Source organism: Melanostigma gelatinosum, assembly GCF_949748355.1.
Source record: "Melanostigma gelatinosum genome assembly, chromosome: 6".
Classification (NCBI taxonomy): Eukaryota; Metazoa; Chordata; class Actinopteri; order Perciformes; family Zoarcidae; genus Melanostigma; species Melanostigma gelatinosum.
In genome coordinates, this window is record NC_136639.1 from 14,894,747 (window position 1) to 14,908,686 (window position 13,940).

Here is a 13,940-nt window from a genome sequence, read left to right on the forward strand (position 1 = left end):
TTGGTTGTAATAGCTTTAATTCAAAGCTGTGCTTGTCACCATGGTCCCAAAGAGATAACATTATGTGAATAAATTGAAAACAACACACACTCACTGAACAGAAAGTGCTCCACTGAGTTATGAATCATTACCAGCAGAACTTTGAGGATGTTTTTTTATTGAAATTATTTTGTTTGCCAAATCCCCAAAGCGTGAATTCACTCACAGCTGCAAAGCTTCCCAGTGGTCGCTACACCCAAATATTTAAGAGAAAACAATGGTAATGATGAATGGGGTGCTGCACACACAGCGAGAACACATGAATGCATACATACATAATACATAATAGCCTTTTCTGCACTGAGCTGCATGGCCCTTGTGCAGGGTACAGCATACGCACCCTTTGGTTTTCAGGAGGAATGCTGAACCGTTGTGATCAGTTTGTTGTGGAACAACAACATGTGGAAACTTTTACAAAGTAGGCCAGTAGTCAGAGTGATTGGAGGCATTGAGTACAAGCTGCAGCACAGCAAAGTGAGCAACAAAACTACGAGCAAACACACATTGATTAATACGAACTGTGCAAGAACCGATCCATTCATACATGACTGAAAGCAATCCTTAAAGTCTACCCCTGTTTAGTTTCAGTGTTCTTTGCATCATTTTGCTACTTCATGAACTTTATCATTAAATGGCAGAAGATAATGAAAAGTTACTATGTCCATGTGGTGATTATGAAATCATGTGTCGTAAAGGAGTTGTGATGAACATATACTTGTTAATCAGCTATTCATCCTCAGTTAGCAAACACTGTTTCAGCATATCTCTTAAAAATACAGAGCACCTTGAGAATGAGACTGAAATTTACTCTAACCAATCTTAGACGGATTTATTTTTGAATATTTGTTTATTTAGACTCGTGCAAAATGACCTACTCAAATCAAAGATTGGTGTGATAGCTCTATGCAGTGTTAGAGTATCAGCCACTATTATGTGCCCTCTGTGAAGAATAAATAGAAGAATAAGAATAAATGGCAGCACCAATGGCAGGAGGTCAGTTATTAATTATCCAGCTTGCCTGCGCCTCATACCCAGTGGAGCAGAAAAGGTCTATGCAGTCACTCAAGCAAAGACGGTTTTGCTCCGAGTGTAGCAGTTGCGTACTCTCCGTTGCGTTGTGTTTAATTCAGGACACGATATCTTTTGATGGCTCCAACCAGATGTTTATTCATCGGAAAGAATATTGCTGGTAAAAGACAGAACAGCTTCAGTGACTCTCACAGACAACGTTGTGGTCACAAGCTCCGGAACACTGTTAAATCAAAAGGGACAAATACTTAAGCTAACTGTGGTTAGCATGTTACTCATGCTAAATGCTAAATGCTAAATCAGTTAAAACCATTTGCTCTAGAAATTATAAATTAAAACAATTATACGAACAAAATGGGACTTCTAGACATCTCGATATATATCTCTCTCTCTCTCTCTCTCTCTCTCTCTATATATATATATATATATATACACATATATATATATATATATATATATATATATATATATGTATATATATATATATATATATATATATATGTACATCAGACATCGAATGAGATGTTTCACAACGGAGCTTGTCACAGGTCAACCTACCATGAAAACAGCTTGCTTCAGACTCGTTCATGAAAGCTGGGCGCACCACTAGAGTCTGCAAGCAGCTAGCAGAGGGCGCTGTTATACACAACCCACTTGTCTCCATGGGGAACTAATGATACGTTGTAAATTATATTTAAACAAGGAAATAACATGAAAATGATAAGGATTAGCAATAACTTAAATAATATAGTAATACTAGCAACCAATGGCCAGTGATGGCAAGTGGAATCATTAACTCTGTTACATGAGGAATAGTCCACTGTTGACAATTGATCACATAAATTGGGGTATGCAAAGATCAGAACTAAGCTATTTTGGCTGTATCTGTTTTATATTTAAATTGTGCATAAAAACGCAATTTATTCATTTCCAAGGAAACAATTATTTAAAATTTCACAAATAACCCTTGTTTTGGCATTGTTGGTGTCATTTTCATGTTACTGCACTCAGTATCTGGTTAAGCAATTCCCTCCTCTGCACTCTCATGTGTGAGTGTGCCACTGTGTGTGTGTGTGTGTGTATTTGCATGTATGATTGTCGATGCATTTAGGTGATAGATACCTTGCAGCTAGTCTGTGTTCTCCACTTACCTCTGTTAGGATGCGTTGTTGCCTCCCTGGGGGGGACATATTCAATGTTGTGTAGCCTGCGTTTTGGGCTGCTCTCCAAACCACAGAGACCAGCAACAGTCACCAAAAGCCAGCCTCCCCCCCGCTCTCCTGTCATCCTCAGCTTGCCTGTCAATCTGTTTTACTCATGTACTGTCTCACAAGGTCCAATTCAGGGTCATTTATTTGTATAGTTTGCTTTAAATAACTGGCTGGGTAAGGTTGTTGGCATGGCAATGTTCATTTTATTCATGCACATACTTAAAAAAGCATGCTACACCAGAGTGAATCAGTTACCTCGAACATTGTGTATACACAAGCAAAAGTTGGAGCTCATTATCAGTGTCTCACGGCCTGAACACACTGTTTTAATATTGGCACAAAACAGACTTTTTAACAGTGTTTTCTTCTTTTGTTTTGCGTGCAGGCCCTTGCCATCCAAACCCTTGCCACAACAGAGGGGCATGTGAGATCAGTGAGACCTACAGGGGAGACACCTTCATTGGTTACGTCTGCAAGTGTCCACCGGGCTTCAGTGGAGTTCACTGCCAACACAGTAAGTTGAACCCCTTTTCTCCCCTTGTCCTCTCTGAAAATCCTCAAACAGTGAACTACTTGCCAGTATGGACCCTATACTGGTATCGTTATCTATGCATCCCTACTGATGCATTGAATCAAAGAGCTTGTACAGTTTTTTGTCTCCTTTTACACAATCCATGAAGTAAAGTTTGTCCATTTGAGCTGACAGGTTTTTCCAACACAAATAATGACCTTGAGCAGTGAGTAAACGTCAGGCAGCTGACAGGAAGCAAATCGCTGTTAAAAGAACGAGTTCAGCAAAATGATCGTAGGTTTGGTGGAGAAAAGAAATGCTGATCTGGCTTTCTTTTGTTGAGCATGCTCTTAATAAAGGTTAGTGTCAGAAGGTTTTTGCTGCCTATGAGATAATACGTTACATTAGACCAGGGGCATTGTTCTCAAGTCCCGTACAATTCATGCTCTATCTTTAAACAGACTTCCTGAACTCTTTAGCCTCTAACGACCTGAAACTGGCCACAAAGGTAAACTCTAATGTAAATGTTGAGGTGTAAGTGGGTGTGATCAACACCAGAAACTGCAAAGACATGGACATGTACACAACAGATAAATGAGCAACATCGCGTCAAAAAATTGCTATCGACAAAAATTTCTATCGATTCTGTTGGTGCAAAGCTTCTCTAGGCGTTTCCTGAAACCTGAAAGCTTTTTGATTTGATAACAGCCCACGACAGCAAGGAGCAGCAGCCCGAGTGAGCTGTTTTGATGTTTCAAAAAGTCAAGTTATTTTTCTTTCTGAAGCCGTCTTTCACTTTTGTACTGTTCTCAGCGGTGCTGAAGACAATTTCACAGCAGTGTTGAGGGTTGCTTATGATAAAATCACTTGCAGTACCACTTACCAAAAAAGTCTGACAGGAAGTGAAACCTAGTGAATGTATCAATTAATTTGTTAGTTTTATATACAACAAGTGGAACCAACATCAGCAAGTTCAGCATCAAAACCTTGACATTAATATCTGGCTTTAAAAACCCTCTCCATTTTGAATAGATCCCGGAATTTGGAAACGGCATATACCGTAGCTCATCGTCTGTAAGTGCTAAATCTTGCTTAATTCTGCAGGATGATGTATCGGCCAAGTCATGTGGCTGCCATGCCTCGGTGTGTGCTCCACTGAGCATTGCATTAGCTTGCACAGCACAGTTGTCCTTCATTTCATCGCAGGTGTGCTTCTAAGTGTTGGATTTAATGTATCACGGTGCAAACTGTTTCGTGAGATGGATCATTTTCGGTTTTAAAGAGAAAGTGAGATAAACATGCAGAGAGAGAGAGAGAGAGAGAGAGAGATGACGTTAACCAGTGCTTACAGAAACCATTTATATCTGTCTCATAACTCCGCCACACTTACACCAAGGTTAAACAAGAGAGCAGTTTAGGGATAAATTGAAAAAGGGGGCTTTTGTTTTGGGACAGTCTGTGTGAGTCATTATTTATTTGTTTCCACATCTTTTTTTTCCCCCACTTTTAATGAAAACCCACAAAACATCAAATCAAATGGAGCGAGTCGCTATATCAACGGCCTGTCATTGTGTTTGTCTCCAGCCTAAATTGTGAGCAATTGCCTAGTATTCGTGTCATAATTCAGTTATTGTTTCCTATTAAGCCCTGAGGGCGGTGACAAACTGATTCGGTACGGGCTGAATACACATTAATGTCTGCCAATTTTCCTCACCTTCATCACAGTTGAATCAAAGCGAGTGGGTGTGTAAGAGAGAGAGCGGAAAAAAAGGGAGAATTTAGTTAATAATCAAATCTAGCATATGGATAATTCCTACAATTAAATTATAAAGGCGTACTCATAATAGCTCCTTTTGAATGACAGCTTAGCTGGCTTTGTTATGGTATGATGTTGGCTTTCAAAATTAGATCAAAATTAGAAAAAGACACTGACTGAGAAATCTGTAGGATCCAAACAAACAAAACAAAAGCAACGGGCGTTTGAATCCTGCTGAACTATTGTGAGAAATATAGTCCTCGGGTTAACAGGATGAATGACTGCTGCTTGGAATCATTTATAAAATCCTTAAAATGAACAAACATTTTACTCGGCGCACACAGTATTCAGTATGAGTTGGATTCAGGATTGAATCATTTTGCAGGACTACTCTTTATCTTGTGTTATATCTAATCCAGTGTTTTAAAGCAGTCCTGGCCCAGATACATGTTTGGCTTTGTGTAGACCACACAGACGGGCCTGGCTTTTTACCGTTGCTCTTACTATCTCCTTGCTCTGTCTGTGCCAAATCCAATTTCACACCTGTGAACGTTATCCTAAACACATGCACTACATATCCTGCCTGTTAGACCGGTTTTATGAAGCGTAGCCAGGAACGATGTCGAACATGGACAGCTAGTATAAGTACGAGCTATTTCGGACTCCTTTGGTGAGCGGATACTGTATGAACTTAATGTTGTTGACGGCTTTGTTCTTTTATTTTTTTAGAATGCAGCCTTCAATGACTCTACTTGAGGTGTTGAGATTTCCATATTGAGGGCAGATGTCTGATAATCACAGCTCAGGGTGTTGGCAGTGTGTGCAGTCACATCAGCCATTAAAGTGAACATTTTATAAGTTTGATTTCACTCAGCCACTTTACATGCAGCTGAACCTCACAAGGTCTTGTTTCCGTCTTCTAAAATAGTACTTTAACGTTAAACTACAACGGTGTCTTTTGCTCGTCGCATTAATAATGTGCTTGTGCTTAAAGGTTTTTATCCCGTACCATTGGTTTAAGGTTTCGCTTTTTGAAATAATGTAAAGAAAAAAGGTGAATACTGTTTTATAAAAGTTTTAAATCGGTTTCACCAAGTCCGAGTCTCAACACCCCCTGAGAAAACCAGAATTAATGTCACCGCTTTTATTACCAGAGCCCTTATTATCTCAGTCGTTCATCTTTTGAATAGTGTGGTGTCATGTCCCTGTGGTGACAAGAGAACAAGTGGTACGCTATTGGGTGAGTAGCCAAACATTGTACTGACCTGTCACCGTGTGAAGATTGGGACTGATTGCCTCAGTCGTCATGAGGTTGCAGATCATATTCAGGGGAGAAGTTATCAGCCTATCAAGGACAAATTAAGTATAAACTGGACTCTTTTGAGGGGGAAGTGTTTTGTTTTTTCTGAACAGAAAACCTGCCGTATTGTCTGCACGTGAACAGCCTTGTGGGACGAGGCCCACCTCATGGTGAGGCTGAACAAGATTTGAATTGAATGCAGTAAAAGTAAATCATACCTTTGAAAGTTGGCAGAATAGATGAAAATACGTCGACCTCTTTTCTCTTTTAGAAGGAAAGCTTGATCGGAATTTTCAAAGATGTTGGTGTGATGTTGGTGTTCGGGCTGGTGGTTATCCATGAAGAAACAGACACACTTCACTGTACAAGATAAAACAATTAGCAAAGTTTATTTGACTAAATGATCTCTCAGATGATTGGTGTTCACCTTCTAACTCTAACTCTGTCTCTTTCCTTCCTTGGCCTGCAAGTCCTTGGAGCAGATTCGATCTCGGTCTTTGATCAATATGCCTTTGCCTTTCTTTTTGAAACACACCAGCAAGGCAGGATTGATCGAGGCTAAATGCAGGATGTATGAGATCTTTTTTTCAAGCCTGGCCCTGTATTTGATCATGTATTGACAGTTGCTATCATGCTGCATTAGCCCTGCTGCCTCCAGAGCTTCTAGCCACAGGATAATCAGCCGGTGTTTGTGGATGTGGCCCCCTAGCGTAGAAGAAAGAAAGCGACTCCACTTGCTCTGTGCTTACTCGGTGTTACCTCACTTAGGAGTGCATTAGTGACCCGTTTATTGTGTTTTGTAGGTGAAAAGGATTTACACAGTGGCACTTAGATTTCCTTTTGCTTGTTTATTTCTTCCTCTCTAATATGTCACCAGGCTTATTGACTCCTCGCCTTCACTTGGGTTTCTTTGGAGAGTGAGCAAGAGAAAGAGAGATCGGATTTATGTTTCGCTGGCATCTGTGTGTTGTGCTCAATTTACTGAGTAATGTCAAGATGATACCACAGACAATAGCCCTACAGCCCGAAGCAACACGAATAAGTATCAGCAGGGCGGTGGCTATGCGCATCTTAACCGTTAAACATCTGACTAGAACAATAGACTGTATCTGTCAGGTACAAGGCAGAGGCCTGACAGTATTTTCCCAGCACCCCTTCCTCCCCCGTGAACACCCACCACTTCACCAGCACACCTCTGAGTGGTTACCTGCACCTCTTAAAGCGAGAAACGACTTGCCCTTCTCAAACCTGCCACTGCCTCACAGGAGGTGACTTTGTAGCGCCGGATCTTCAGTTTGTTGTGATAGCAGGGGGAGGGAGGGAGGTGGAGGAGGGAGCGCTTGTTAGCCGGCATATCTGCCACTGCTCCCACGGAGGCCACCGAGAGAGGACAGCAGGTGGGGTGGAGAGCGATTGCTGGGCTCGTGGTTTTCTGGCTCCGTCTTGCCATGATTGAGGCACTTGGTATCTCCTCCTACTGTGAGGTTGCATGGTTAAAGTCACTCCAGCAAAGATTGCGATGACGCGTGCTAATTACCTTCTCCTTTTGTAGCAGTTGTTAAATGTTAATAGCATTCTCACTGGCCCACAAAAAATCCCAAATTATATTATAAATATTTTATTATAGAAAAATGGGAAATTTAATATCTATGAGCATGTATCAAGATCAGTTGGTGAGCTTCCCCGCTGACCTTATGGTATCAAAGTCTCTTTCTGTTCTTAGTTATTTTGTAGAAAGGATAACCGTTCTGAACCATAAAACAAACTTATATTTCCAGCGAATTTGCTTGCAAATTGCCACAATATCAGCTTCCTTTTCATCTCAGCTGTGAAGCTCCACAAAGTGCTTTTGCTGTTTTGTTTAAAGCTCCGGGGGAAAGTTGTACATCTAGAGAAATCCACTAACTGTCTTAGATCATATGAGCAGTATAGCTGAATTGTGTTTTAGGGTGGAAGTTTTCGGGGCAGGCTTAGCTAAATGGATTAGCTCGATTTGATTTAAGTACAACTAAAAGTTAGTGAGAGGAAAGTTTGTTCAAGAAAAACTTTTCCACGGTAAACCGTCGGAAGGAGTACTTAGTCCACAGAATGTTAACCTAAATAAACAGAGGCATCAGCTTCGTCATAGTGCCGGAGGTCTGTTCTGTGAAGTATAAATCTGCCTCATTTTAACAGCCTATAGGTTACAAGAAATTATGCTAATCTGCACACTACTTTTATTTTGAAATGCATAAATTATCATGAATAAACTTCATCTGGTCCACGTCTTTTGTTCTTAGGGTCAACAACTTACATAACATGCTGTAACATTTCAGTACAACACTATTTCACAGTATTAACTTATTAACTCAAGAGTCTCTGATTTATTTTACAAAACAGAGTTCATTTTTGTGACATTCTTCCAAAAGCTGCCATTGTTTCCCTTGTGAGTATAGATTCACTCCTGCTAGAGTTTCCCAAGGTCATCATTGTATCACCGATCTAAAAATGTGCCCCACTAACAGAAGTGCCCTCAGAAATGTTGTGAACACTGGCCTCAAGGCTCTCCGCACCGCGCCATTACTGTGATGTAGAGCTGTGTGGAGGACATTTCCAGACACCCTCTCAGCATTACATTCACAATTCCACAGCCCACTCACTCACTCACAGTCTGTGGCTAGAAAGCTACATTTACAGGAAGAGATGAGTGTAGAGAAGCCCGGGGGGGGGGGGGGGGGGAGGCTCCATGCTCCCCTAAACGTCCAAAGAAACGACCACAATCACACACAGCCAAACCGCCAGACGCCAATGATCAACGATTCATGGGGAGCCATTCAGTGCTTCTGCATACTCTCTTTCTGGCTCGAAGGAGTCGCCGCAGATCAAAATGGGAAGATGGATATGCTCGTGGGCCAGCAGCCCTGTTTTTTCAGCTCACTGCACATTTAGTCTTTCTTACTTCAAGGTGAGCTACATTTGTGTCACAGCAGAACGCCTCTCTTTGTGCGGTTCAATCATAATCTGGTCTGAATCTGTCCTTGAGAGTAATGTTTTACTTTTTTTTAAACTGTGTTAAGAAATGCACTTTAGTATCTTTTCCACCACTCATTTGATATTTAAAAACAAAACATCGATCCCCCTTTACTTTGGGCACATGGCGTTCATCAATATATCTGAGGAGGAAAATAAAGAGTTGCGGATGAATCAAAGAAAAGAAGACGTTGTTTTTGTTTGCGTGTCTTACGTGAATATTTCCCCTTCCAACTGATTCTGATGATGATTGTGGAATCAGAATGTCACCTGCATTGGGTTACTTGAAAGATGGTCAGAGATGGTTCTGCAGGTCAGTAGGTTTCAGTTGAATTCAGGGCAGGGCTAACTTTACTAAGTCAGTGGAAATGTTGCTCAGCGACACGGTCAGTGAAGGTATGTATATAAGGATCTTCATAAACTGTGTTTGAAAAGTGATATCTCCTCTCCACATTCATAATCTACATACAATTACCAGAAAGAAGTCTGCGACTACTTCATTCTGAGCAGTCAATCACAGCTGTTAATCATGACGTCACACCTGCTTTTTATATCGTCAAATAACTAATTAAAACCCCCTGACAGGCTCTCCTCCCTGTGAAGTAGTCTCCTGGTGGCGATAAACGGATATACGGCTTGTTTTCTACATGCATCCAGTGCCGTCATGTATATATGTTTTTTGTTTGCTTTGAGTGTGTGTGCTTCTTTGTGTGTGTGTGCATGCATCCACAAAGTGAAGGAGACCCGGTCAAAGATCAGTGTTGTACTTCAAATGTCTATTTTGTTCTGGTATTATTCTGCTCCTTTCTCCATCCCAGGAGCAGCTGACCCTATCTCGCCCCTGTCAGAGGGCATTTTGGATAACAAGCTGGGGAAACAAGCTTGAATCAAGGTGTTTAGGTTCACCTTCTTTGTGCCACTGACACAGATGTTGTATTTAGCCTTCTAGAAAGAGCCTTGTGCTTACCAGATCAAAGCTGACCTGTTTTTCATCAGGTTTATTGAATACATAGAATGGCATCAGACAATATTAACCAGGATCCATAGTGCTTGGCCCTGATCTTGTCAGCGTTGTTCTCACGCGTGCTCTCATACCTTCATTTGTCAGTCCTCTGACCCATCATTGATGATAAAAAGTGATGCATCACCTTTTCCATATGCCTTTAGTAAGCACTCAGTTCTGCAAATCCTGCCAAATAGAAACTGCTGTAGAAACACACTTTGAGTACAATGACCTTTCTTGTTTGGCAAGGTTATGCTTTGCTAGTAAAACTACAGACAGGACAGTTTTATCCACAATGCATCTTTGCTGTTAAAACCAACTTAAATTACACAGAATGCCTTCAGGTTGTGGATGCTATATAAAATGGACCGAAGTTTTGTTCGTCTTTTGGAGGAAGGTCAGCACTTTAAAAAGAACATTGGATGTGCAGAAGTGCTTCAGGAACGGTTTTCTCTGAACTTGGATTTCTTCATTAAGGAAAAAGCCTTGAAAATAAGTACCTTGGTATTTATGAAGAAAAACCGCAGTAAAAATAATAACATGAGACTTTTGAAGAAAGAGCATTGATGCATTTGTTTAATTTAGTGGGTTAAACTAACCCCCCCTTCCCCCCTTGATCCCAGTCCCTGGACACGTACTCACCTGGTCTATGCTTCCTGGGGAGCGTTGTAGAGAACAAGCTGTTACCGGGGCCTTATTGTGTAAGGCCCCCTCAGACACTTGAGCCTTGCTGTTACCTTCGAGCCTCTGCAGTAAGACAGTAAGACCTTTTGGCAGATGGCCAAAGCATAAACAGAGATGCATTTCCAAATCCCAAGTGGCGGAAAAGTGGAAAGAGGTTGACTCCCCCCTGCGCAGGGCTTCTGGCTGGCCAAAGCAGAACACTGAAAAATGTTCAGCTTGACTACACAGAACTGCAGTAATTCAGAATGGTAAATATGTTGCCAAATTAGTATTGGTGTCGTTTTAGTTTGTGTTCAATGGGACTGAAATTAAGGTTAACGGCCATAACATATTATTTTGACTGGTGCCCAGCAGAGAGATCTTATGTTGTTATTCAGTGTCTCGTTTAATCATAGAAATTACTCAGCGTGGACGAAATTATATAGATGTGTGAATGTTCCTTATGGAGATTATAGTACTTTTTTACCAAAGCATTCATGGGATCTCCTCTAGACAGATTAGGATAGATCAGAGAGGGTCAGCAAAGAAATGAATTAATAAAATCAGTGTGAAATTACTCTCTGTTGAAACCACTGAAGCATTTAATTTTGCCCCACTCTCAATATTAAACTCTGCATAAGTCATTCAAAATCTGACCCTTATCAAAATCATTTTTTCTTTTAGTAGATATGAGTTTAAATATTTAGGATGCAACTTTTTCTTCAGATGTTATGTTTTGAACTAAACTTCAGTCATCCTTCATATCTACTTGCCTTGGAGTGTTCTTGTCTTTAATCTAAAAACGGTATTCCAACGGTATGACAACGAGTGGATGGATTGGAGGGACATTTGGTGAATACGTTCATAATAACCAGAGGTTCCAACTGTAATAACTTTAGATATCCCCTGACGTTGTATGTAGCAACCCTGTTTTGCCACCTGGATGTAACTAAGGCTGTCAGTTGTGTTAAAAACAACATTTTGTATTTATAGTTGTTTGTTAAACATGTATATACTCAAATAATGTGGTCTCCTAAGGGCAGGCATCTCTTGTTATCCTTATTTTCCACATTATTTTTGCTCTTTGGCCTGCCTCCACTTTCTTTCTTTACATTCTAGTAAGTGTACCTCAATGATGTTGAAGAGCTTTTGGATCACACTCGGGCTACATCATTATTCTCCTCACACACCTACTGTGGAGGCTCCTTCTGCAAGCTTAAAATGACACTTAAGGCTTTCCACCAAGTGTCAATCTGCCCCCAAGCCGAGGGCTCTTCACATTCTGCTCTCCCCAGCTTCGACAGAAATCCCCGGTCTGCATGTCTTAGAAATGATGAGGGTTTTGCTTCTAAGATACTCAAACCTCTCTGCAATGCATCTTAAGATACCTTTCCAAAGGCTTCTGGAGTGCTGCTGTGAATAACCTCTCAGTGGGATAATCCCACTTCAAAAAGTGTATCTTCCAACACTATTCTTAATCCCGAATTCACAGCTCCATGCGTCATCATATCCCTTAAAACATACAGCATGTGCCACTGTGAAAACTAACCTGCATGTCAGATCATGTTATTTTTTTTTCATTTCGATGTAGGAGATCAATAAAATCAATACTCATGGTAAGTGGAGATACACATGACCATGCAGAAGTGAATCACTGTGAAAACACATATTGAGTATATATCGGGTAACAGTAAACATCTCTTTCAACTGCTTGTTGCACGTCATCAGATTCCAGGAATCCTGTTTTATGTGGTGATAGTCACTTCAGTGACATGGGTAAGGCCAGGATAGATTGACAGTGGAGACAGGCACTTCCGTGTTCCATCTTCTATCTCTGACTCAACTTGGAGAGACAGGTCTTGTCCCGGCCTTGTGTAAGGCAAGGCAAGGCAAGGCAAGTTTATTTGTATAGCACATTTCAACAACAAGGTAATTCAAAGTGCTTCACATAAAACCATTAAAAGCATCAAAACATAAGGCAAAAGAAAAGGAGATTTAAAAACAATTAAAGAAACAGTGTAAGAAATAAAATCCAGTAGTAAAATGCAGAAATGCAGGAAATTTATTAATATATTAATTGAATGTGGTTCAATTAAAGGCAGCAGCAAACAGAAAGGTCTTCAATCTTGATTTAAATGAGCTGAGGGTCTCAGCAGACCTGCAGCTTTCTGGGACTTTGTTCCAGATATGTGGAGCAGAAAAACTGAACGCTGCTTCTCCATGTTTAGTTCTGACTCTGGGAACAGAAAGTAGACCGGTCCCAGATGACCTGAGGGCGTCGGGATGGTTCATAAGGTAGCAGCAGATCAGAGATGTATTTTGGCCCTAAACTATTCAGTGCTTTGTAAACCAACAGTAGGATTTTAAAGTAAATTCTTTGTTGGACAGGAAGCCAGTGCAAAGACATCAGAACTGGAGTGATGTGGTCCACCCTCCTGGTCTTAGTGAGGACTCGAGCAGCAGCGTTCTGAATCAGCTGCAGCTTTCTGACGGACTTTTACAGAGACCTGTAAACACACCGTTACAGTAGTCCAGTCTGCTGAAGATAAATGCATGGACAAGTTTTTCCAAATCCTGTTGAGACATAAGTCCTCTAATCTTTGATATATTCTTCAGGTGATAGTAGGCTGATTTTGTAATTGTCTTGATATGGCTGTTCAGGTTGAGGTCTGAATCCATAACTACACCTAGATTTCTGGCTTGGTTTGTGGGTTTTAACATCAGTGATTGAAGCTGAGCGGTGATTTTCAATTGTTCATCCTTGGTACCAAAAACAATTACTTCTGTTGTATTATATATATATATATATTATATATATTATATATCTGTTTAATTGAATAAAATTCTGGCACATCCAGTTGTTGATTTGTTCAATGCAGTTACCCAGCCCTTGTATGGGATTATAGTCCCCTGGTGACATAGTTATGTAGATTTGTGTGTCGTCTGCATAATTATGATAACACACTTTGTTGTTTTCCATAATCTGAGCTAGTGGAAGCATGTAGATGTTGAACAGAAGAGGCCCCAGTATTGAACCTTGGGGAACACCACATGTCATTTTAGTCAGCTCTGATGTGTAATCAGCTACAGACACAAAGTATTCTCGGCCCTTCAAGTAGGATTCAAACCAGTTAAGTGCTGTGCCAGAGAGTCCCACCCAGATTTTTAGTCTTTCTAGGAGTATGGCATGGTCGACCGTGTCGAATGCAGCACTGAGATCTAGTAACACTAAGACTGAACTTCTGCCATTGTCTATGTTTAAGTGGATGTCGTTGAAAACCTTAACAAGAGCAGTTTCAGTGCTGTGGTGCTGTCGAAAGCCTGACTGGAACATCAAAGCAGTTATTTACGGTCAAGAAGTTGGTCAGCTGTTGGAAAACCGCTTTTTTGTTGTGTAGTGCGGAGTCGACACATTTCAC

The 13,940-nt window shown here is 40.8% G+C and overlaps 1 protein-coding gene across 1 annotated transcript in view; it reads left to right on the plus strand.

Moving 5' to 3' along the window:
* edil3a (EGF-like repeats and discoidin I-like domains 3a) overlaps window positions 1-13,940 on the plus strand; it is a 105,951-nt gene that overhangs the window by 37,150 nt on the left and 54,861 nt on the right. The window contains exon 3 of the mRNA XM_079271016.1: window positions 2,665-2,793. Coding sequence (XP_079127142.1) covers window positions 2,665-2,793 — 129 coding nt within the window. The remainder of the gene's footprint in view (window positions 1-2,664; window positions 2,794-13,940) is intronic.